Source organism: Emydura macquarii, unplaced genomic scaffold, assembly GCF_026122565.2.
Source record: "Emydura macquarii macquarii isolate MOO-44397 ecotype Brisbane River unplaced genomic scaffold, CSIRO-AGI_Emac_v2 contig_1263, whole genome shotgun sequence".
NCBI lineage: Eukaryota > Metazoa > Chordata > Testudines > Chelidae > Emydura > Emydura macquarii.
This window is the reverse complement of record NW_027131400.1, coordinates 2,948,456-2,973,749: the sequence shown is the minus strand read 5'-3', so window position 1 is coordinate 2,973,749 and position 25,294 is coordinate 2,948,456. Positions and strand designations below refer to the sequence as shown.

Here is a 25,294-nt window from a genome sequence, read left to right as displayed (position 1 = left end):
AGGAAATAAATACAGCTTACTGTGTTATTAAATATTGTTACTTGTATTTAGGATTAAATATGTCTAGACCATAAATATCCACAGTCATTATGAAGCCTTAATTCAAGGCTACCTATATCATTGCTGTAATCCACTCATCTTCTGTGGTATTGACTCATAATTTCCAGTGTTGTGGTTATCTTGAGGCTATACTGATTGAGGAGCTACTTGTTTAGCTACGTTTTAGATCATTCAGCATGCATAGAAATTTTTGAAAGGATTGATAAATGGTTAATGTATTCAGTCTTTCAATAGGTAGCAAAGCTTTCTCATAGAGTTATGATGACCTTGACTCGTTTTTGTGCATAATGTAATTCTTGTGTACATACAGTGAACTTCACCCTAATTAGTGAATGGTGCAGTGTTGCTTTATTTATTACATACCTTTTTATCATCAGATCAAATGGATTTGCAGTTAATGATTTGGTACCAAATCATGGCATTATGGCCTGAAATTTGACACACTCCAAATTAGTGGATTCTTTTAAAAAGATAGTCATAGGTTTTGCCAGAGCAAAGGAAAGTGCAGGGATCTAATCCTGTAGTCCTGTTGCTTTCAAGAACACTGACTTCAATAGGAGTTTTGTTTGAATAAGATCCGCAGAATCAACTGCTAATTCCAATATCCTACCTGCATGGTCAGTGCTTCCAGGGTTGTGATATACCTGAGGGTGCAGGGAATTGCTTCCTGAACTATATTAGTTTCATAACTACAAATGTTGTTAATATTTATACATTTTTCCAATACCTTTTTACAGTCTAGGCATAACAATAGACTCCATTAATTATCTCCTCTGGGAATGAAGCCACATGCTACATGGATTAATTTCATTGAGTGTTCCCTTGCTCTCTAGTTATGGGATGTGGTCAAAAGGAGGGACCAATCTGTTTTATAGCCGTCATAATTCCTAATATCTCAATTAAGTCCCATTCTTTTTATCAGGTAACACAATCCTAGTGTTTGCAATCTCTTGTAAATATGTCATATATGAAAATACGACCATCTCTCTTAACTACCTACATACCCTTTTCCTGATTGCTTCAGGCTCAGCAGAGCTGACCACACTTTTAAAGTGAAAACCAGAAACACCCACTCAGTATGTAGGAGGGAATGGGCCATATAATCATTTAGGTGAGAGTCAGGGACCAATACAATGGCAGGTTTTGGTAGCTGGTGGGGGCAGAGGGCAAGAGAAAAGAGGGTAACTCCCTCTATGTTCAGTCAAGTGACAGCTCCTCCAGACTCCATCCTGGCTGCAGTATCGCCTTTAAAAATTAAAACTATAACACGGCACAGTGAAAGGTGGGATGAGTGACAATAGCATTTATCCTTTCTGCAACCCTTTATTGTCTTCTCTCCGTTCAGACACTTTTTTGCTCAGTGCTTTTATTTTGTTAAGTTTCCTCTCCTCCCATTCCTAGCTGAATTCTTCTTCCTCTGCTTTTATTCATTATCCTTTCTCCCTCCCTCCTTTCTTCTCTTATGCTTTTGTTTGCTCTTTCTTTGCCCATTCCTCCCGTCTGATGCCACATTCATTCACTCTCAGTCCTCTTTCTTCCTTTCCCCCCCAACTCAGAAACGTCTCCCCCATTCCACATCCATCACTCAACCTCTGCTGCAGGGGAGGTGAGGAATAACACGGAGGTTGGATTTGGTCAGGGTCTACAGCAGTCAGGATACGAAGTCAGTTCTGCTTAGCTACTGTGATACCTGGATCTTAGCTCTGGGACCTAGGGAGGGCAGTCCTGATGCTTCCCCTCCACCAGGGAGCAAGTGAGCAGGGAGGAGCTTAAGCACAGCAGATTGATGGCTCCACTTCATGTGGCCCGCCACATGCACACAAGCCTCACAGTAGTCAGCCACAGCTGGACTTGATTCCAGTGTTGCCAGGTCTTGGGATTTTCAGATTCACAATATTTGGAATTTATCTTCAAGATCCTGCTCTTGGAGACTTGTGACTCTGTGAGAATCTCAGCTTTCATTTAAAAAAAAAAAAAAAAAAGTAAGTTTTTAGCCTCTCTGGTTGCAAAGAAAATCTTGAACACGTGAACCCCAACAGCTCACAAACCAGAGGCAAATAATCAAAGAGCAAAAGCTGTACTTTAAAACAAACAAACAAACAAACAAAACACCCTCACCATTTTGAAGCCAGTATCATGAATGTTTGCAGCCCGACTCATGATTTTTGCAGTGTTTGGGGTTCACAGTATTATCATTCAGTTTTTCCGGAATAAATTTTCCATCTAAATGACGATACATCTAAGAAGCAAAACAAAAATATCTACAGAGTACAGGAAGATTACAAAAATCAAGAAAGGATTAAGCAAATTCCCATGAAAGGAATATTTCTTTAAATTAATCCTGTTCATTTAAATGGCATGTTAGTCTCTGTAAGGCCCTGATCCAGCACTTGGATCTGCCTGGGTCAGATTGTGACTCTACCCACGTTGCCCTATTTGCGGGTGATGGCCTACATTTGTTAGTACATCCAGACCTTTTTTACTGATACTATGTGAAGTATAGGTTGCAGCCAAATTAATCTCTGGTAAAAGTCCCTTAAAGTCAGAGGAGTTACAGAAGAAATGGGTCACCTTTTAATGTTTAATCTTTTGGGTTCCTATGATTTTTCTGAAGAATCTAACCCTAAATTGAAATATTTCAAAATTCTCCAAAGTTGCCACCCACCCTGCTACAAATAAAAACAAAAATAAAAAGTTTTATCTATCTATGTGGCTACTCATCATCATACTATCTGAGCACCTAAAGGCAGATATGCTCTATAAATGTGTTCTCTTTTGAAAAATTATTTTAAAAGTTGGATAGAAAAATATAGAAAATGACTTAAAGCTATCTTCTATTTTCCCTGTTTAAATTACTACTCAGTTACTTTGTCAGTATTAAAGCTCTCCGGTGCCAGTGCTGACAGAAGATGTCATACCTTAACTGACCCTGCAGAGTGAAAATCTTATCATCTGCAGGGGCAGCTCTTGCAAGTCATAAAGCACAATAGGAGAAAAGTAAACCGGCTCATTGTAATAGAACATGAAAATCAATGTTCAAGATAGTTTCCTCAAGGCAAACACTTTCATCTTTCAAGGACATTTGACCAAATGTAACATCATTCACGGTCTGCTTCTGATATCTGCATGAAAGAGAGAGAGAACATTTGTCAGGTCTAAGCAGTCTTTTGGGGGGAGAAAGAAACTGACTGAGACCAGTTTAATCCTAACACAGTCATGCTGTCACTTAGCAATATAAAGACAGTCAGAGCAATGGTGCATGTACTTTTCCCTCCCTTTGTTCCCCCCGGCCCCCCTCCGAAACTTCATTCATATAGAAAAGGATCAGGTGTTTTTGCAGAGAGAACTGGGGCCTCACAATTTAATCACTCAATTTAATTTGCAGGTGAGTTGTTAGAAGGCCTCTGTATCTTTTTTGGCATTTATTTGGTGGTCTTTTTTTAAGCATTAAATAAATGTGAAGCCAGGTGTTGTGTTTGTAAAATCTCTGCCTGACACAGACTGGTTAAGAAGAAATGACTTTTTAATTATAAAATACATGCTGCACAAGTTGGAAAGGAGTGTTATGTGGTGGTTAAAACAGGGTACTGAGGCAGGATTTCTTCATTCCATTCACAAATCTGCCACTATTTAACTTTTCTGTATCTTGGTTTCCCAAACTGTTAAATGTCTAAAATCAGTTTTAGGTAAATTAGAAGGACTCAGGATGTGGGTTCATTTCCTGGCTGTTCTACAAACTTCCTACACGACCTTGCACACGTCACTTAATTACCTCTGTCCCTCAGCAATAATGCTTGCTTTCACCCACCCTTTTTCTCTCTTGTTTATTTAGATTGTACACTTTTTGGAAAGTGTATTTATTTATGTTATAAAAGAGCATCTAGCCCTGTGTTCTAGGTGCTTTAGCATACCTTAAAAATACAACAAAATTTACACTTAGATATAACTAAAACAGCAGTATAATTCAGTATAACATACTATCAGCACATCAGCAAGTAAAAAAGCTCAGATTGCTCTCCCTTGCAACAGTTCTCTACTTTTACATTTCCTTTACTAAGCCTGAAAAATATTGTCTGGTATCACTCCTTGCTTTCAAACACAACTTGTGAAAAATTCAGAAATATGAACTGAAATTTCCTAACTTTGGTCTGTGGAAGGATCAAAATCCCATTAGCTGTTTTTGTGCACAAGGGTGAAAAAAAGCCAACCCACATTTCTTATTTAAATATAGTCTGATTGTACTTTTTACTAGATCTCTATAACAAAGAGCTGAATTTTGAAACTTGAAATTTGGTATGGACTTAAGGCAGTTAAGAGTTAGTAGGGTGACCAGATAGGAAATGTGAAAAATCAGGACAGGAGAGGAATAATAGGCACATATTTAAGACAAAGCCCTGATCATTGGCACTGTCCCTATAAAATCAGGGCATCTGGTCACCCTAAGAGTTAGTCCCCGATCTGCAAACACACACATGCTTTAAACTTTAACCACACAAGTAGTTCCATTGAGTTAGTTTAGAGTCAAGACTACTTTTGTGTGTGACTGTTTGTTTGCAGGACTCAGGCCATAACTTCATACATTTAATTATGCCTAGAAGCAGTGATGACTCTTTTATGTCACTTCCTGAGTTACACTAATAAAGCACTTACCTGCACTGTGTTCACACAAGTTACTCTGTGTCATTTCTCCTGCTGGAGCAGAAGCAGATATGGCTAGTGAATCAAGGAGCTGTAACTGGCTCCTTGATGGGCCCACTGCTTTTATGCCCTCCACTGAGCAGATTTTGTCTCAGGAAAGAATATGGGCCAAAATCTTGCTTTAATATATTGCAAAGTGACTTCCTGCTTTGGGAATTAATGATTTGGGAATATTTATAGTATTTTCCCCCAGGAGATAGTGTAGGAGAAAGGAGCGATCATTCAAATGTGCTTCGATCATTCAGCTGCAAGCTTGATAAAGAGAAGACCCCATGTCAGTTGTATCTGAAACACTGAATCTAATGTATGTCACGCACTCTGGGCAGGAAATGCCTGTCTTAAGCCATATTAAAGTCCCTGTTAAATGCGAGGAAAAGACTTAACTATAATAATAACTGTATAGGTTGATTTACATGCTCAGACAGCTGTATCTAACTGAATCAGTGTGTTTCACATGGACAAAACAGAATTTTCTTCTTCAAATAGTGTCCCTATGGATGCTCCACTGTAGGTGTGTCTGTACCTCTAATCAGAGAATTTAGGTAGCAGTGTCCATTCTGCCAGCACCTGAACCCTCCTCCTCTCCCTTGTAGTCTGCCTTGAGGCTATCTAGTTCAATTCACCAAAGCCAGCATGCTGGGGAGTTGCCTACGTCAACCAACAGGCGATGCTGACCAGAGTGGAGTATGTTAAGTCCTGCTCCACAACCAGAGACCTTCTTTGGAGTTATGTGCTGATACTGTTTTTGCAAGAAGTGGTGGTGGAGGGCAGGGGAAGTTGATGGGACCAACCCCTGTCCATCCTTCTGCTTACCAAGTAAACATCTGTGGGAAACTGCAGGAGCTTTCCTCCTCCCTAGCTTTCCCAGAAGGGGAGTGATTTGGCCGTATAGTATAGTAAAGGGATATGTTCTGCTCAGAACACTCATATTCAGAATTCTCACCTACTTTAAGATAGTGGGAGTGTAACATTTTAGACATCTGACACAACAGTGCCATTAAGTGAGAGTGCTAAATTTCAAAATCATTAGTATAACATTATGGTTTTCAATAATAATAAGCATTATCTACATTTTGCAAGATATAGTTAAGTTATAGTTATAGCAAAGGGTTAAACTATGTTCTTGTAATTGCCAGATTTGTCCCGTGGCATGGGAGATGCTTTTGCCTTATCACTTGACTTTCCTTCATGTATTGCCACTCATCCGTTGTAGTCCCTGCACAATTTTTATTTTTAAAGGAAACCTGCACTTAGATAAGTCCTGATTATATCTATGAAAATATGGCTGGTATTAACTTCAGTATGGCTGACTAAGTGCCAATATAAAAACAAGAAAAATAATCCATTAAAATATTATGAGTTCAAAATCCAGTGAGTGAGACCTAGAGCATACTGGTATGTGTAAGAAATTGACTCGAAACTAAACAAATTGGGGCTTTGTTTTGTTTTTTTAATAGGGTGGGACTTTTCAGCCTACTGCTGTACTTGCCAATAGTTTATAGCATTTGGAGTGGAACTGGGTCAACTATTCATAACAAACAGTGTCTCCAGTGAGTTTTTCAAATTTAACTTTTATGAACTCATGCACTATTTGCAATCTTTTGAATCTTATGACTCAACGAACTTCAGCCTGTGAGCTGCTTGCAAAGTGTTCGTTGTGATTATTCGTTCATGTATTTCATATGCACAATTCTATATTTGAGCAGCAGTTTAGGTTTTAGTATTACAATGTAGGCTAGTCCCCTAGGATGCGTGGTATTTTTTTTCTCCACGCGTTGATTGGATGACTGAAACTTCATAATTCACTGCTGTTTCCTTGTGAAATGAATTTCATTTTGCCATGAAATAACTTTTGTTTCATGATTAAGTGAATCTTGGCCACAGCCTGAAATTTGCTTTTCCATGAAATTTGTATATTTAAAGAAAACATTTGTGTAACTTGTTTATGTAATACAAAAAATGAGTTGTAATTGTTCAGTACTAACTTTAATTATAACTGTAAATTGTTACAATGGCCAAGACATTCAAAATTAGAAACCTCAAGTTAGTCTCCTAAATCCATATTTAAGCACCTAAATAAGAAGCTTGTTGAGCACCCAGTGGTCACTAGGTGATCCCCATCTTTAAAAATGAGGCTAAATGTTTAGATGCTTATATATTAAAGCTGGTTGGGAAATTAAATTTATTCCTGTCAAAAGTTTCAGTGAAAATGATATTTTTGTTTTCATTGACATTTTGGGGAGGTTTCCTTGAAAAACTGAAAACCAAAATATTTTAGTTTAAATGGTTTTCAGTTGTCAAAAAAAAACAACAACAACAACAACAAAAAACAACAAAAACTCAGTGTTTGTTTGTTTGGATTTTTTTATTCAATGAAAGCCCAGGCAGTTCTGATGAAAATAAAAATATATTTAATCTCCCTATTATATGCCTTAAATGAAAGAGGAAAAAAACATATTAAGTGCATTTATCAAAGCTCTCCCTCTCCCTGTAAGAATCTTCTCTTGGTTTTAGTAGTAATGTGATGTAGGGTTTGATGGCTCTTGACAATAATCCTTTGCTTTTATAGTATATCATTCATCTAAAAAATTCCAGGATTATATACAGTGCTGAGACCTATATTTTTTGAAACAATGCTCAAGAGCTGTGTAATCCTTGGTCAAATACGCGTGCACACAGAAGTGAGTGTATATGGAAATCTTTGACTTATATGCATTGTCTAAAAATATGGCACATAAAGGTTGTGTCTTGCCCAGGGCCACCTATCGCTATCGCTCCCATAACCACATTAGTCATTGGGGCACCATCATTGATGAACGATCAACTAATTGTCTCCATCCCTGATGATTGTATGTCAGTGCCTGAGTCTCCGCGAAATCCATTCCTGTCCTCTTTTTTATGTTGTCAGACCATCTCTTCTTCTGCTTGCCTCTTTTTCTCTTCTCCTGTACTGTCCCTTGAAGAATGATCTTGGATAGGCCAGATGATATCGTTACATGGCTATACCACTTCAGTTTATGCTTCTTCACGATCATCAGGAGATCGTCATATGACCCAGCACATTGGGTGATGATGTTACGAACCTCTTCATTTGTGACATGGTTGTTAGGGTCATTGAAATATCCAGGATGGCAAGTCCCCTATTAGGCCACATTACTATCATTTACTTTCCCCTTGGATCTAAAAATGAAGTAGAAACAGTGATCAGTACAAAATCTGCTTAATAACTGGCATAATCCAATTGACAAAGAAAAGAGCAAGAATAAGGGAAAACTCGGATAAGGGAAAACTTTATGCAAATTGGGAATAAATGTTAAATTTGTAGATCTGTAGATCTGTTTGGATGACTTTTACTGGTACCAGGGAGCGCTGTTTGGGAAGCAGTTATGAACTAAAGGAATATTGTCAGCACTCTGCTCCTGTGTGATGACACTTCAGCACAAGGAGGTAGCAGATGTAGTAATTAAGTGTTCTCAAAAGGCTGTAAAATGAGTTGATTAGGTGAATTATTAGATCTAATAAAGCCACATCAGGTTCAAGAGGCAATTGTGAATCTGGAAATATTAGAATTGACTGCATCTTAAAAGTCTCTTCTATGCTGTCATGTGCTGTAAATAAAGGAGCTGCTCTGGTGTTAACATATCCCCTAGAAGAAAAAAGAAAATAATTTGATGCTGATAAAACATTGTTCATTTGCTTTTTGATCCTTTGCACTCTCTCTCATTCACACACACACAAAAGCAGTCTTGTATCACTTTTCAGCAAAAGTTTAATGATACTGTGATATAGTGTTAACATTAAGGTCATGTCTCCATTATGGGGACTATACCAGTGTACCTAGAGTATACCAATGTAGCTAGAGCAGTCTACCCAGATGGAAGGGGTTTATCCATCAGTGTAGGAGCACCATCTCCACAGTAGTGAAGCTGATGAAACTATTCTTCTGTCAACCTAGTTGCATACACACAGGGGGTTAGGTTGGCATGCCTATGTCTCTCCGGGTTGTGGATTATTCGCACCCCATAGCAATGTAGCTATGTCAACCTAAATTTTAAGTGTAGACCAGATCTAAAATTCATTTAAGTAAGACTCTTATAACTGGAGTTCTGTGTAGCCTGTTGGTCTTTCATGGATGCATGAGTTACAATAGAAAATGAATTGTCTATAATAAAAATGATCATACGTTTCATCTACATATCTCAAATTATTTTACAAAAGTGAGTAAATGTTATTCCAGTTTTACAGACAGGGTAATTGAGGCACAGAAAGGTTAAGTTACTTGTCCCAGGTCACACAATGAGTCAGTGAAAAGAACTGGAAACAGTGTTCAGTTTCTCTGAGTACCAGTTTTGTGCTCTTTCAATTGGCCACAGATGCCTAAGGGCTAAGATCCACAAGAACTGGACCAGCATTTCCTGCAGATCTTGGCTCTGTACTAAAACTGCTGACAACAACCCCTCACTATTCCACTCTGCTGCATCTCCACCTCCCACTAGGCAATGTGACAGCTCATGAACAGCTGTGCCACTGGGGGAGGGAATCAAGTAGCTGATATCTGCAGTGAAGGCCTCATCTTGAGAATGCCTCGCATCTGCAACTCCCACTGAAATCAGTCTTCAATCCTATACGAGCTCATGACCTTAACTTTCTCATTCAGTAAGCAAAATCTCATTTGATTTGGGGTTCTAGTTATAAAATTGTTCCGCAGTGATTTACTTTTAGTCTATTCCAGCTGTGCACTTTAGGATCTATCCCTATTAGATCCATTAAATAGGAGACCCTCTGAGTAATCAAGAAACCCATTTAGCATTTGTTAAACAAAGCAGATTTCTCAGGTTTGTGTCATGCACCAGGGTATAGTCCAGTGGGAAAGGCTGTTTGTCAAAACCTCAAAAGTTTTTCCAATGTAAAACAGAAAGTGGTTTTCAGGAAAGAATTTACTGATGATCTTATTACTCCAGTTCATGGGTAACCTAGTTATAAACAGGTTTAGTTATTTATTAAGGGAACACACAAAACAAAAAGCTTCTTTGTTATTTTTTGTCCATTGAGTAAACAAAAATAATTGTTTCTATTTAAGCAAATTCAAGAAGGTAATTACCTAGAAAACACCATCTTTTTGTTATTACCCACTTGTTTAATAAGTGGCATATATTCTGAGTATTATTGTTACGTATTTATTTGAATTAGTGTAGCAGATTGGATGCTTCAATTTCTGCCCAACCTGAGATGCTTTTTAAAAGGACTGAAGTTTCAGAGCGCTCTCAGCATTTTCTGAAAATTAGGCCTCTTTAATGTGTCTCAAGTTGGGTACCCTGAAATTCAGACACCTAAAGTCACTAGTCATTTTTAAAAATCTTGACCTAATCTTGGCTCCTTGCTTGAGTCCACCTGATTGGCAAAAGCCATTTCATTATTGGCTTTAATTCAGGAAACCTTACTAACCTTTCCTGGTCATATGTCATATATATATATACATATATATGTATGGTGGGACCACAAAATGACTTACATCCAAAAAAACAACAGCAAGAGAAATAGATGGCATCTGCAGTCAGAAAAATAAATAAACAAATATTAGTTGAGGGCTGGGGGAGGGAAGAGAGAGAATCTTACATCAGGAGACAATCTAACCTACTTTCTTTTCTCACATTCTTAATTTCGTGACTCTTTTACTTGCCTTATCACTTTTCCTGATTCCCTGCAGGCCAACACTGACAGCTAAGCCTCTGTTTTATCTTGAACTGTTCAAACTTTGTCAGAAAATGACTTACCCTGCTGCGTTTGAAAGTGGCTGTGTGATTGCAGCGACCCACCTACTGGTTACTCAGGGTCCAGATGATCACCATAGTTTGAGTGAAATCATAATGACAGCCCCAGAACAGCTGGCAGATTTTTAAAATATATGCTCTTTTACTGCTTCCAATAGAAGGCCAGGAAATTGAATTAACTTTTTTTTTATTCCATCTAAAAACGATTATCCAGCTCTTGTGTCACTGTAATATCAATATTCAAAGAAACATATTAGGTTTTGACACCATTTGCTAACACAGCCATGTTGTTAGAACCACTTCTGAGCAAAGTCATGTAATTTGCATTGTCCATAGTTGTTCTGATTGTTCATTTGGAGGTCTTTAACTGCTGCCTCTAGACTTGACTTCTAGATAGCCATGCTGTTTTTCAACCATTGGATCAACAAGAATCAGCTTTACAATACACTGGTGTTGCAACAGTCCCAACAATTAGATCATGCAGTGTATGATAAAATGCAGACATTAGGTGATAGTGGCACTATTCATGCTTCTAAAAATCAGGCTCTATTGAAGTTTCCATTGTACATTTCCTTTTCCAGTGGCTTTTATTTGTACTGAACTTTGATATATCATGCTTTCTATTATGATACAAGACAAATGGAGACAGGAATTGTAGATATTTCTGTATGCCTTCTATATCTTTAAATAATAACATTCACATTGGGTTTTTCATCTTCAAAGTGCTGCATAAGCAGTAACTCATCCCCATGACCACCTCTAAGCAGTGGATATATAAATATATATGCTTATCCCCACATTACAGATGTGAAAATGGAAGAAGAGAGGCCATATATTTTCTTATCCAGGGCCATAGAGAATCTTGTGCCTGTGTAAAGCAGACAATCTAAGATTCAGCTTCATTCCTTGCTCTCTCAAGAAGGGCCTGGAAGAGCTGTACTTCACTTCTGATTTTGGTCTGATGTCACTTTGACAGTTTCTCCAAAGAAAAGAAGGAAGCCAGCACTTAATATTTTAAAGCAGAGGAGGAAATCAGCAATGAAATGAGTTCTCCGGTAGACACAATGGAGCTGTAAGGGCACAGACTGTTGTGTTGTTTTGTAGTTCATCTTTAAGTTTCTCACTCAGAGGGAATGGTGTTACTCATGTGCTTAAAGTTACACACATGCTTAAGTGCTTTGCTGGAATGGAGCTTCAGTTCTTAATTCAACTCAAGACCCAATCGGATGAATCTAAGGTTGTACCTTACACAATAGGGCCTTGTTTTGGTTTAACATACGTAGTTTTGTTTTTCTTCTTTCCTATATAGAAGTGCAGTTTTCAATGTGAAATGTGTATATTCTCTATCTAGTCCATTTCCTCCTGCCTGCAATATTCTGGCAGGGCCTGACCTGCTGAGTGCCCCCAATGACACACTGAGTGTCCTCAACTCCCGCTAAGGTCAGTAGGAGTTGAAGGCAGTCAGCATATTGTAGGAAGCACTCAGAACACTGCAGGATCATTGTTAATAATCTGGAAGGTAGACTTTCAAAAACACACACAATGATCACTAACAGCACAGATGCAGGCAGGACAGCCAAGTGGAGGGGGTACTGAAGAGTTATTTAGGGTAACTAGGTTCAATTCTTGGCTCAAGCATAGATTTCCTGTGTGATCGTGAGCAACTCAGTTAATCTCTCTGTGCCTCAGTTCCCCATCTGTAAAATGGGGATAAGACTTCCTTACCTCACAGACATGTAGTGAGGCTAAAATCTATTATTGATTGTGAGGAGCTTAGATACTTTGGTGAATTAGAACATTGACAGATTCGCTAAGGAGTTAATGAAAGCTAATGAAGAATAAAAATAATAATAAGCCACAGGTCACCTTAAGAGAAGTTACCTTTAGCAAATTAAAAGTTGTAGACTGTGGTATATGCCAGCCTAGATGCATGACAGCTGGTATCATTGCTTCTACACTGTTGTAATAGAGGAAAATGATCCACCAGTGTTGTCTATGGGACAGGATTTTAAACAGTGACTTTTTCATTCATGAGTAGTGACGTGAAAAAAATCTGTATATTAAAATATTTCTTTTTTTTCTTCTTCTTCTTCTCCTCTCCTTACAGCTTGTGGCCAATGCTATCCTTTTTGTCAGTGTAAATTTGTATGGAGTCTTTGTGAGGATTTTGACGGAAAGAGCTCAGAGGAAGGCATTCCTTCAGGCCAGGAACTGCATAGAGGACCGGCTAAGGCTGGAGGATGAAAATGAAAAACAGGTTGGTTTAAAAGTGCTCTTGCTTTATCTCTTATTTATTTGGTATTATTATGGATAAAGGCAGTGCAGGCTGAGGGACTGATTCATAAGGAAAGGACTTTAATTCCCTCATTGAGAGTATACGCATTTTCAATGCAAAGCAGAGAAATTCCCCTGACATTTTACCCCTGACCTGCCATAAAACAAAGCATGCAGGAGCAGCCACATAGTTAGCATCAGCTCAAGCACCAAAGTGGAAAATTTCTAGGCTGGGGAGAAAGGTAACATTTTATACAATATAGAAATCATGCTTTTATTTGCCCATGGAATGTGAGGTGAATCTGTACAAATCTCTCTCTCCTAGGTGTGTCCACGCCTCCTCTTAATATTAATGAGAGTTATGGTAAAAACACACTTTACAGGGAGAATAGACTCCAGTGTTGCAGCCAAACAGTTTGGACCACAGTCCATCTCTCCACTTATTTAAAAATAATACTGTTTTTGGTATAGTTCACGTCAAACTATAGCAGTCAGCCTTCCATATAGACACAGAAATAAGGCTGATAAGGAAAAGCACTGCATAGCAAAACTCATTTTACTCACTTGAGGCCTGATCCAAATCTCGCTGAAGTCAGTCAAAGTCTTTCTGTTGACTTCAGTGGACTTTGGATCAGGTCTTCATTGGGGTATACCGTTCATTATCTATGGTGAATATGTAAAGCCATACTCTCAGTTGGCGTAAATTGATGTAACTCCCTTGACTTCCCTGGAATTATGGCAATGGATACCACCAGAGGATTTGGTCATCAGGTTGAACTTGGATCATAGAATCATAGAAATGTAGGGCTGTAAGGGACCTTGAGAGGTCATCTAGTCCAGCCCCCTGTGCGGAAGCAGGATCAAGTACACCTAGACCATCCCTGACAGGTGTTTGTCCAACCTCTTCTTAAAAACCTCCAATGATAAGTATTCCACGACCTCCCTTTGAAGCCTATTCCAGTGCTTATCTCCCCTTCTAGTTAGAAAGTGTTTCATAATATCTATCATAAATCTCTCTTGCTGCAGATTAAGCCAATTAATTCTTGTCCTTCCTTCAGTGGACATGGAGAATAATTGATCACCAACCTCTTTAAAGCAGTCCTTAGCATATCTGAAGATTTGTTATCCAGTCCTATGTCAGTCTTCTTTCTTTGACTAAACATGCCCAGTTTTTTTAACCTTTTCATCATAAATCCAGTTTTCTAAACCTCTTCTCATTTTTGTTGCTGTCCTCTGGACTCCAATTTGTCCACATCTTTCCTAAAATGTGGTGCCCAGAGCTCCAGCTGAGGTGTTACCAGTACTGAGTACAGTGGGACAGTTACCTCTCATCTCTTACATACAACATTCCTGTTAATACATCCCAGAATGATATTGGCCTTTTTGCAAACGCATCATGTTGTTGACTTGTATTGAACTTGTGATCTACTATAACCCCCACCTCCTTTTCAACAGTTCTACCATCTAGCCAGTTAGTCTCCATTTTGTAGTTGTGCATTTGATTGTTCCATCCTAAGTGAAATTCCGTGGGATTTAGGCGCTTACCTCTTGTTTGTGACTTTTGAAAACCTACTTTTGGGTTGTCAAACCAAAGCACTGTTTATTTTGCCCATATCTATTTATAACCAGATATATGTATTTGATACCTCTTTGCAAAAAAGCAGAGAAGCAAACTTCTCCCCAAAGACAACAGACAAAAGAGAGGCATTTTGCACAATTTTGAAAGTAAGATACGCATGATAAACATTTTTCTAATCCAATATGCAAGTACACTATTATGCCAAATAGCTTACATTCTTCACTTTAATACATTTGCAGAAATTACTGTGATACAGATAACTTTATGCAGTACAGTATGCAGTGGTGAAATGCACTGATTTACCAATATACAGTACCTTCAAACAACTTTTGGTGACTTCCACTCCTGCTCTTAAACTAAAATAAAAATGCTTCTAAAACAGGAGAAGAGGAAACCCCAACTCCCTCCCTCCTAAATCCCCACCAAGACCTGATTACAAGCAATACCCTTATCAGGCCATTATGTCCTTATGTAGCCCAAGTTTCCAGCTAATAACACTCTTGGGCCTAGTTATCATGTGATTTAGTCCCACTAAGAGAGCTAGGGATGTTGAAAAGTGGAGAGGTGGGGATAAGATTACATTAGTGAACAACTTTGTCATGTATAATCATTTTGGTACCTTCATTAAGTGAATTACAAACATTAAATGTAAAAAAAAAAAAAAAAGAGTACTGATATTTTTAATCAGATTTGTTTTCAGTCTAATGTAAATGCCCTGACCCAAATACTGCAGCCTTTTTACATTAAGAATTTCAAACCAAAATGTTAAAATCCTTTGCCTGATGTTTCTATGCATGTCATTAATGAAACAGCAAAACCAGACTCCAGTTGACTTTTGAACAAACACAACCTTTTAGACTTAAAATCGTGACTTTTGGAAGACAGAGACTGTTGCTGTATCTGTTGGCAAGTGTGATTTTCTCGTCTATGAGATTTCCTCCCGCTATTTCAGTAGCAGATACGTATGGTAATTTTAGTAAATCTGTTCATAATGGGGAAAGCTGAGATCTCTCTTTTTTGTATACAACATATTCAGAAAGTCAGCATCTCCTGTATTAGGAGCATGAAAGAAGGCATTTGAAGCAGGGTAATTTAAAAAAAATTGAATTTAGCATTTACAACTTTTTTGCTGCATGTAGTTAAGACAGATAAATTATCTCATTGGCATGGCAGCATGCATTCATTATGCTGCCAGATGGGAGGCTAAGGTTCAAAAGCAACCACTGAATCCAAGGCTCTGGGCCAAGAGAGACTGAGCATATAAAAGAATAACTGTGATCAACCTCTTGGGAAAAGCATGCTGCTCCCATTAGTCATAAATCTCAGCAGCAATACCATCCTTTCCAGAGCAAGAAGCTTAATGTAAATATTGTGAGCTCTATCCTGCTGCTATTGAAATGAATGGTCAAACTCCCAAAGGAGCAGGGTTTGGGCCCTGAATGTGTAATTTTCGCAACCGAGATACCTGCTTTTTTCTTCTCTCTCTGTTTTACCCATATTTTCTGCTCTGCAGTCAAGAAAGCAGGAAAAGATTAATTTAGGTTACGATTGTCGTCTGCCCAGTGTTCAAGGAGCTCCCTTCTCCTCTACATGAGCTACCTACATTGGAGGTCACAGCACAGCGGGGAGGGCAGCCATCTGGAGCTGCTACTTCCCCTTCAGTGCGGGTTGGTGGGGAGTGAGTGGAATCTTGGCCAGTGTAGAGAGGATCTGCTACTGGAACAAGGGGGGAACCAGGGAGGGAACTATGCCTTGGTGAGTAATAATTCCTGGTCTGCATTTGGGGTGGGGCAGCTACCTGGTGTGACTTACTATAGGCACACTGTAAAGATACAACTTACCCCCTTGTGTTAGAGTTGTGTGATATCAGCGGGTATTCACTCGCCAATGATATTTTTTTGTCAATGTATTCCTGAGTTTGATCCAGGGTGACAATGCATCACTTCCACCAGCAAAATGATGTGCTTTCTGCAGCATTAACAGCCTGTGGGAAAAGTGCCTTTTTGTTTTCATCCCCCCAAAAAAGGTGAAAAATGTCTGACTTTTTGCCGAACTGCAGAATCATAGGGACCCATCCTAATATCATCCATGGTTTTGTCATTAACGTCAATGAGAGGAAGTTAGGCCCAGGATTTTTCTCTAGTTTAAATGTTAGTGACAGTCTTCCACCATGCCGCGTAATTGCTCTTAACTCCTCCATGTGCTGTGGTATCAACTACACCTTTCTTTATCTTTAATTCATGTAGAATATTGTATTTAAAAAGATTTCTAGCCCTTCCTAGTGGTCTCAGATTAAGTCTCTTCTTTGCTGTGGAGAGCTCTAGGTTTGATTCTTAAGGCATGTCTCCACAGCAGGTTACTATGCAGCAAGCTCAGGTGTGACTCTATAGGGCACCAGTTTGCTGTGCAGTAGCATCATCCCATATGGACACTGCTGCAGCAAACTCTGGCACTTTCGGTTCGCTTTGGGAGTGTCCACACGGGAGGATGTTACTGCGTGGCAAGCTGGTGCATGGTAGATTCACACCCCAATGTGCTGTGCAGTGACTTTGTTATACCATGCACTGCTGCCTGTCAGTTCTGGATACCAGGTAAGAAATAAAAATGCGCCCACACTGGTTAGGTACATTTATCTTTAATCACATCTTACACTCCAAACAACAGAGGGAGACCCTATGGCTCTGCGAAACGGCTGCAGGGGAATGCCAGACACTCCTGGTGAGTTCATGGCAGAGCCTCTCGCATTCCAAGCTCTTATACGGCATAACATATTTACTCTAGGGCATAGCGGGGATTGGCTTATTTACAGCAGGTGACTTGGCTAACACTTTCACTTTTCTTGGCACAGAACACAATTATACAACGGGTGGAGAAACAGGCTATATAATTGTGCTCTGCTCAACTGGTCCTGACCAGACCCGCCGCGTCACTATCTCAAACGCGTCACAACATCTTCCGCGACCTGCACCACAGACTTGTCCTGTCGACAAGCCCTTACAGATGTTTTTCAGGGCAGCAGGGAATAGGAGCTGTGGAAAACATTTATTTTTCCTCACTGCATGGACCAATCAACTCGCAAGTGAACAGGATTAAAATGTGAGGGCTGGTATGGATGGAGTACCAGTGCATCTAAGGAAACGTGTTTAAGTACATATTAACCGAGGTCCTGCAAACACATCTCCGTGTAACTTTACATCTGTTGAGTTGAAGGGGATGATTCATGTGCATACAACTGTACATACATAAAACAATTTGCAGGATAGGGCTATGTTCTGTATCATGCTAGTAAGTGCTTAGCTTTTTGTTTCCCTTATACCTCAGTCTTGCAGTTAGACAAGAGTAACTTGCCAGCTGCGCTCTCATTAATGCATAATTGGATTCCCCTGTGCTTCCTGTCTTTCTTTGCAACTTCCATTTATAATTGCAACATTGTATACATGGCTGGGCAGACTCAAATTCTAAATATACCATAGCACTGAAACCTATATAGTAAAATCCTCCCTCCAAAAATTAAAAGACTGTCTGTGTCTAAAACATACACTCTAGATCAACCAGCAATTATGGGCTTGATGATGTTTGGGTAAGGTTCTATAGCTCGTTTTATGACAGAATAGATAACCCTAATAGTCCCTTCTGGGCTTAAAATCCTGGCATCTATGAAAACAGAACACTCCTCCTTAGCATCAGGGAGAGGAGAAAGTAATGATGTTCACAATTTTAAGCTCTCACTGAAGTTTTTGCTGCAGCCTGTAGTTTTCTGAAAAATCTGTTTCTTTTATTTTAAGTTGGGTTTTATCATTGTCCGTTTTGAGAAGAGCCCTTGCTTTGTAAACTGTTGTGCAGAGGCCCTGCTAAGCCAGGCTGCCACAGGGAAAAAAAGTCTCTCACCAAGCAATAGCAAGCACAAAAGGTTTGAATACCCCCATTCTCTACTTCATTTGACCATTTAAATGCTTATCTTAGGGTATGTCTTCACTGATGGCAGCAGATTCGCCGCCATCAGATCGATCTATCTGGATTGATTGAGTGGTCAGTGAAGACCTGCTCAATCAATCCGGAGGTCGACTTGTTAAAACCACCCCCTCAAGTGGCACAGCCCAGTGAAGATGCTGTGCACAATGGAAGTTAAGAAGTCGACAGGAGTTACGCAAGCTACGCAGAGCTCTGCGTAGCTTGCGTATCTCCTGTCGACTGCTGCCAAATTTTAAGGTAAGAGTAGACCAGGCCTTATTTTCATCTCAGGCAGACTGGTGGTTGCCTCTACCGCAATGCGCCCTGCTCTTTTCCTCCCTCCCCCTTTCCAAGGTAGAAGAAGGTGCAGAGGGGGAGTGATTGCTGGTTAATACAGCGGTAACTACAAAGAAGATTGCCACTGGGTAATCCACCAGTAGGCCCCATTCCTGCAAACACTTATGCACATGCTTTACTTTAAATACCATGCGTAGTAAATCATAGGGCTACTCACAGTAGTAAAGTTAAGCACGTATATAAGTGTTTGTATGCGTGGAGCCTTAGGCTGTTGCTCCCTCTGCAGGTTTGGCTATCTACCCCTTTTTGTTCCCCTCTACAAACTGCAGTGGAGGGTGCATGTGGCTGAATTAACATCCTCATTTATTTCACAGTAGAATGTGGTCACCAGGGACCGGTTAGTAGGCAGAGAAATGTCTCAATTAGTTGAATGTGTCTAGTAGCAGAAGGTGGAGTTTTCATGTAGCATTGATATCTGGAACAAAAACAACACCCAAGGCAACTTGTGGAGTATAGATCTGTAAACAATATTATCTAAGTACTTCAATTGCATTGTAATTCTACTGACACTATAAGAATTTGTAGAAATTACAAAATAATTAGGACATCATTGTAGCGTATTAAAAATACAGAAAACCTGAAACATTCATAAGAGAACATTACTCATAACTGCTGTCATATCAAGCACTTTAACACTTGCACTTGCAGTTTAATTCCACCCCAATAACACACTGACATTTAAACAAAAAATCAGCTTTCAGCCATTTCCATTATCTGGCACAAGGTCTCAGAGCTATGCCAAGTAAACAGATTTTAAAGCTTATAGAACACAGCACATGAACTTTGCTTCCCAGTCACAAGTCTCAGTTAAGCTGATATCTCTATTAACTTCTCCCCTGTTGCATAGGGTAGGCTCTAGTTATTAATAATTGATATAATGTAGGAGAGAGGATCTGAACTATTCCTTATTCCACTATATCTTTCTCATATATATGTAGAAATATTTAAAGCAACGCCTAACTTTTAGGCACCTTGAAAGCCACAGGAAGAATGCTGCAATTCACAAGTCTTGCGGCAGGCATCTAGGCTCCTATACGGTGAATGGTGAGAGACAGGTGCCTTAGCTAGCACGCTAGGTAGGAACCCTCCCTAAGCTAGCCAATGAGAGACTCTGTTGAGCGGGGTGTGCTAAGCCCCACATGGAGATGGGCACCGTGTTGCAGAGAGGTGCCTGTCTCTGCTAGTGATCCACAAAACTAGGGAAGATAGGTGTTAATCTGCCTAAGTCGCATGTGGGATCTGATCTGATGGGTGTGCTCAAAGGCAGCCGAAGTGAACAAAATGGGGGAGAAGGAGCATCTTCCTTATTACATTTAGTCCAGTGGTTACAACACTCACCTGGAATATAGGAGACCACCAGTTCAAGTCCCCCTCTGCCTGATGAGAAGGGATTTGAACAGGCATCTATCACCGCTCAGGTGAGTACCCTAACCAGTGGGCTATAGAATCATTCTCACTTGTTTTCTGGCCCAATTAATACTTATTTATTTGATTAAAGTGGAACAACTTCAATAAGTGAGATTGAGGGAGACTCACATCAGAATATCCCATAGCCCAATGGTGAGGTGCCTACAGAGTTAGATGGTAGCCATGTGGAAGTTTTGTGGATCTCAATAGCACCTAAATCTAGGACTTAGGCTGCCACGTACCTTTGTGGATCCAGGCTATAAAGTTTCTCATTACATAGTTAAAGGTAGGCTACCATACGGCTTTCAGTGGCTAACACCTTGTGAAACAGTTATTAGAGCAAATAAATAGACATCAGAACTCTAGAAAGTCGGAACATACGATAGTGAAGTTAAGTGAGAAAACAGATACTCGAGAAGGCATTTTGTCAAGGTTGGCTTTTAAGTATAAAGCACTGTTTTCTAATGTAACATTGTGCGTGTGTGCACACACGTACATAAATGAGATATGGGTACTTTGCAGGATGGAAATACAAGGAGACAATTTGAAGTTGATGAAGCATTTGTAGCGCATTTCAGTAAGATATTTCTTGGTGGCCATTAACCAAACCACTATGCAAAATAGTACCTCCTTATGAGTATTTGGCTTAGACTGCTGTTCTTATTTCAGCAGTAGAAAACTGATATCCTTAATATTCTTACCGGGCTGTATCTTCTGCACATTTCTAAATGAAATTTTCTTCCCCCTGGCTGATGTCCCTACAAATGTGTTCACCCATAAATTCATCTGAAAAGCCAACCCTATTCCCATCTCTTCTTTAAAATAGCATGGGTTGTGTCTTCAGGTATTGTAAATTAGTAAAGCTTCACAGCGTTCAACAGGACAACTCCAATTTACATCAGCTGAAGATCTGGCCCTACTTGTGTTTCAGGTGTTGTTATCACAGTGCTTCACAGGAGATGAATCCTGCCCTTATTTCAAGTGAACTATGCATATTCTGGCACGTGCGTTTTGCTTTGGTCCTAAAATAGGACAGCATACAGTTCTAACATATGTTTTAGCCTGTTAGAGAGCTGCATGTGTGCTGAGAGAGCAGGCCACACCTCTTCTGGGAAAAGGGTACCAGACAATGTAGTAACCTGTCCCCTTTTCTTGCAAGATAGTGCATTTTGTATGCTGTTGTTATGGGAGTATTCTGTTTGGATTTTATCATTTTGGAGTGGGGGAATTTTTTTTCCTTTATGCAGTTTAAATTCTTGCCAGGTTTCATAGAAGAAACAGGTGTCTAATACATCTTGGATTTGTGCTAATTTTCCTATGTGGTCTAATTTCTTTCTGTCTGAGTATTGATTGGAAAAATCTCCATTGTACTGTGGTAAGTGTAGATTAGCATCAAGTGAATCTCGTTCCTTTAAATTGGTGAGTTCCCTCACAGCATCCTCAGTTTATTCCAGACTGTTGCAAACCATTTTTTCTTCCTCTTTGAGTTGCAATCCATTTTTTGTTTTTTGGGGGGCATATTATATGGTTAGGATTGCTTTGTTTTCCATTGAAGAGATAACATGGAGAATAGTCAGTGACAAGGGTTACTAGATCTATATAATTTGTTCGTATACATATATTCATATACATATATTTATATATATATACATATGTATTATATACATATAATTAGGTTTTCTGTGCCTTGAGTTATTCATGGTTATTCAAGGTTTTCAGACACACTTATTTTCTTTCTGTAAGTTTGGACAAAACTGTCAAAACTGTTCCTTCTATCCTGTGATGTATTGTAGTGAGGCACATCACCTCTAAATATGTGTTTGTTCTTCCCTGTAGAGATGAAGTCTGATTGTCCCCCCCCAACTCATGTTAATGTTTTAACGTCTCCACATATGATAATTCTTAGCATTCAGATAGATACAGAAAGTCAGGGCACCTGTCCCAGATAGTGGTGAGATCATGCATGAAGGACTTATCACTCACTCACTGACAATGAGAGAGGACTAAGAGAGTTTACCTAGGGGTTTAATGTTAGCTTGGTGTGACTAACAAAGGCATGGCTCAAGGTTGAAAATCAAGAGATCCTTCAGCAAGAGAGGAAACTTTGCTGTTCTGTGCTGTACTGTGTGAAGTGCCATCTGCTTTACTATTTTTCCTGAAAATGAGCAGTGTTCGTGAAGATGCAGTTTATAATGGCATCATCTTAACAGCAGCACTGAGAGAGGATCACAATGACTGTATTATTGTCAACTTCATAATGACAATAGAATGCTGTGATTATCAAGTGAGGATCAGATTTACAAGGCCATGACCATGCAGTGCTTCAGTGTATAACAAGCTCTAGCACACACATCTCCCGGTGCTTGCCTGATTAAGAATTATGGTAGCACGTTAGCCACATTCCTTGTGATAGTTTCATTTTATTTGAACAAGATCAGCCTTGTATAAAGTAAAGCAGCTTTTCAAGCTGTGCTTTTAATATGTCACTTGTTTTTCTGTATCTGTTTAGCATGTGTACCAGGATTTGGACAATACTGCTGGTACGGATGGATAATTAATCCAAAATGCAAACACACAAACTCAGTGGGTCTGATCCTGCTTCCATTAAGTTCGGTGAGAGTTTTACCATTGATTTCAGCGCGAATAGGAGCAGGACAGAATATTCTCAGTTCACCATTGAGAACACAGACATGAAGGTTTGGAGTTATGTAAGTGGGTGCTATTTCTGTATCTTGTGATACCCTGACACACATTAGCAGAGTACATGAGTGCCTCACAGTCCATAATTTGCCCTCAGGGGTTTATACATGTGCTTCCCACTAGAGTTAATAGGAGTTACTTACCTACAGCCAAAGAAGGAAGGAACATGGCCCTTAATTTGGGGACTGTATGACAATAACATTTCTTAAGTAGTGTACATTTTCACACCTTCAATTTGACAACTTCTTGCAAATGTTTACTGATAGAGTATGTCAGCATCAACCTCAAATGAGTTCAAGCCCTCCACTCAAAAGGGCCTGGTAAACCATACATTTTTATAAACAGCTGATGACATCAATACCACTTATCTCTGCTGACTCTTAAACACTTTTTAAATAAAGCAAAATGTTTATTGAGCAATGACATGAATAAGACTGTGACATGTGTTTGGGTAAGCCTTCACATCTACCATATTGCCTCACTCATTCTGTCCTTGGGAGGAGAACACATGAGGACTGTATGAAAATGCAGGATTCGAGTAACACTGTTTCCATAATTATTGAACGTCCAGGCTCTGGTGTTGGTGCTGAAGGACTCCTCTATTCCCAGGGCCCTACTCCCTAGATGGAGAGTTTCACCTGTCTCTAATTTGGCTGAAGCACTCAGTTGCCATACACGAAGCACGGTGAAACCCTCCTACAGTGAAATGTCATTTTTTTTCTTGTCTGAAAACTCTCCCATCAATATAAGCAGGGTTTTCTTTATAACAAGGGTAGGGTATAAGTGCTTCTTCTTCCTCATCTCCATAGTAATAATGGGAGCTCTCTTCACTCTTAACAGATGATGAAGCACTGGTAGATCTGTGGGGAGAGAAGACCCTATCTTTATCCACTGTGGGAAACAGCTGCAGTTATGTTATTCCATTTCCTTTCCATTCTCTGTTGGTAGCCACTGTAGAAATTCTAGGAGCCTCTCTTCTCCTACACTCCTTGCTGCTTAGTTGTGCCTTTTTTTCTCTTCCTCCCATCTCCTCTGATGTCTGGGAACAGAGGAGGAAAGGGAGGTGAAATACAGCATTCCACACCAATCTGGTAGGTGGTGATTGCGTCATTTCAAGGGAACTATCAGGATGGTACCAATTTGTAGCGGAGTGAAATGTGGACTCAAAGGATAATGATGCACTGAAATGCAGTCAAGAGTGGCTTTCATTCCATCACATCATGAGCAGAGTTTCAGTACAAGTGACTTGTTCCATGTATGGCTCCTGCTAGATTTCTTTAATGCCATTACTGTGTCAGTGAGGCTGGGTGTGGCTTTCTATGTAGTGTTACTCCACCTGGCTGGCTATGTGAATCCAGTTTCATTTTATATTGTTTGTTTCCAAGAGGAGGCTCTCCGTGAACTGAGGAAAGATCCCTTTTTTCCTTGTCAACAGATCTCTGCTCCTCTTATTCACAACCACACGGAACTTGCAACCCAGGTTTATGTGTGCTAATGATGTGTTACAAAACAGCAGACTCACTAAGAGGTTGGTTTTATTGCTAAAAATTAAACCAGAAGATGCTATAATGAGGTCACCTGCAAAAACCTCCACTGCTGCCTCTTACATATCTACAATGCTATGCGTGTAGAATGTTTTCTACCCTACCAGGCCTAGGAAGGGGGTTGCTCTTGCATCTAAAGTAAGCCTGCTTGGGATAGGCCACTGACCATTTTATAAGCAGTTGTCAATTAGTGATGTGGGAAAGTCTCTCTGGATATTGACAGGAAGGATTAAGGGAAGCTAATGCTGCTATCATTTAGCTTGATTGTCAGATTTACATTTGGGAGCTTCAAATGACAAATCAACTGTTAGCTTGTAATAAATCTGCATTTTAACAACTGATCATCTTCTAGCAAAACACTGCAGCGAGCCACCAGCTTCTCTGATATTCACAACCAGTGCGTAACACTACAGCATCACTAATGATCTTCAACAATTATGATTGCAATAATAAAGCACTGACAAATAACATCATAACTTTTGAGACATTACAGTAACGCTCTGAAACATTGCCATCTTCTGGTCGTTTTAAAAACCAACAACATAATCTTAATAAAGTAGTTCCTCTTACACTATGTAGGGAATACATAACAATAACACAATGTTCACAACATCATTTAATTTAAAATAATATACATCTGAAGTCTTCTGCCTTTGTTTTACAACCTACAAGATGAATGAATTATAGTAAACTTAACACTGTTGTTTGCAGTGTGCTGTAGCCTTGTTGGTCCCAGGTTATGAGACGAGATAGATGAGGTAATGTCTTTTGTTGGTGGAAGGGACAAGCTTTCAAGCTACACAGAGCTCCTCTTCATGTCTAGAGAGGGCAATCAGAGGGTCTACGTTAAATAAAAGTCGGGAAAGATTGTTAAGCATAAGGGGTTCACATATGCTGTAGGATACCACATAAAATGAAGTGGGCAATTAAGTGTTAGTGGGCAGCAGGTCCAC

General features: G+C 39.5%; 1 protein-coding gene across 2 annotated transcripts in view; it reads left to right on the top strand.

Moving 5' to 3' along the window:
* ADCY1 (adenylate cyclase 1) overlaps positions 1-25,294 on the top strand; it is a 206,066-nt gene that overhangs the window by 48,137 nt on the left and 132,635 nt on the right. For both annotated transcript variants that reach the window (XM_067550338.1, XM_067550337.1), the window contains exon 2: positions 12,637-12,786. In XM_067550338.1, the coding sequence (XP_067406439.1) occupies positions 12,637-12,786 (150 nt within the window). The remainder of the gene's footprint in view (positions 1-12,636; positions 12,787-25,294) is intronic.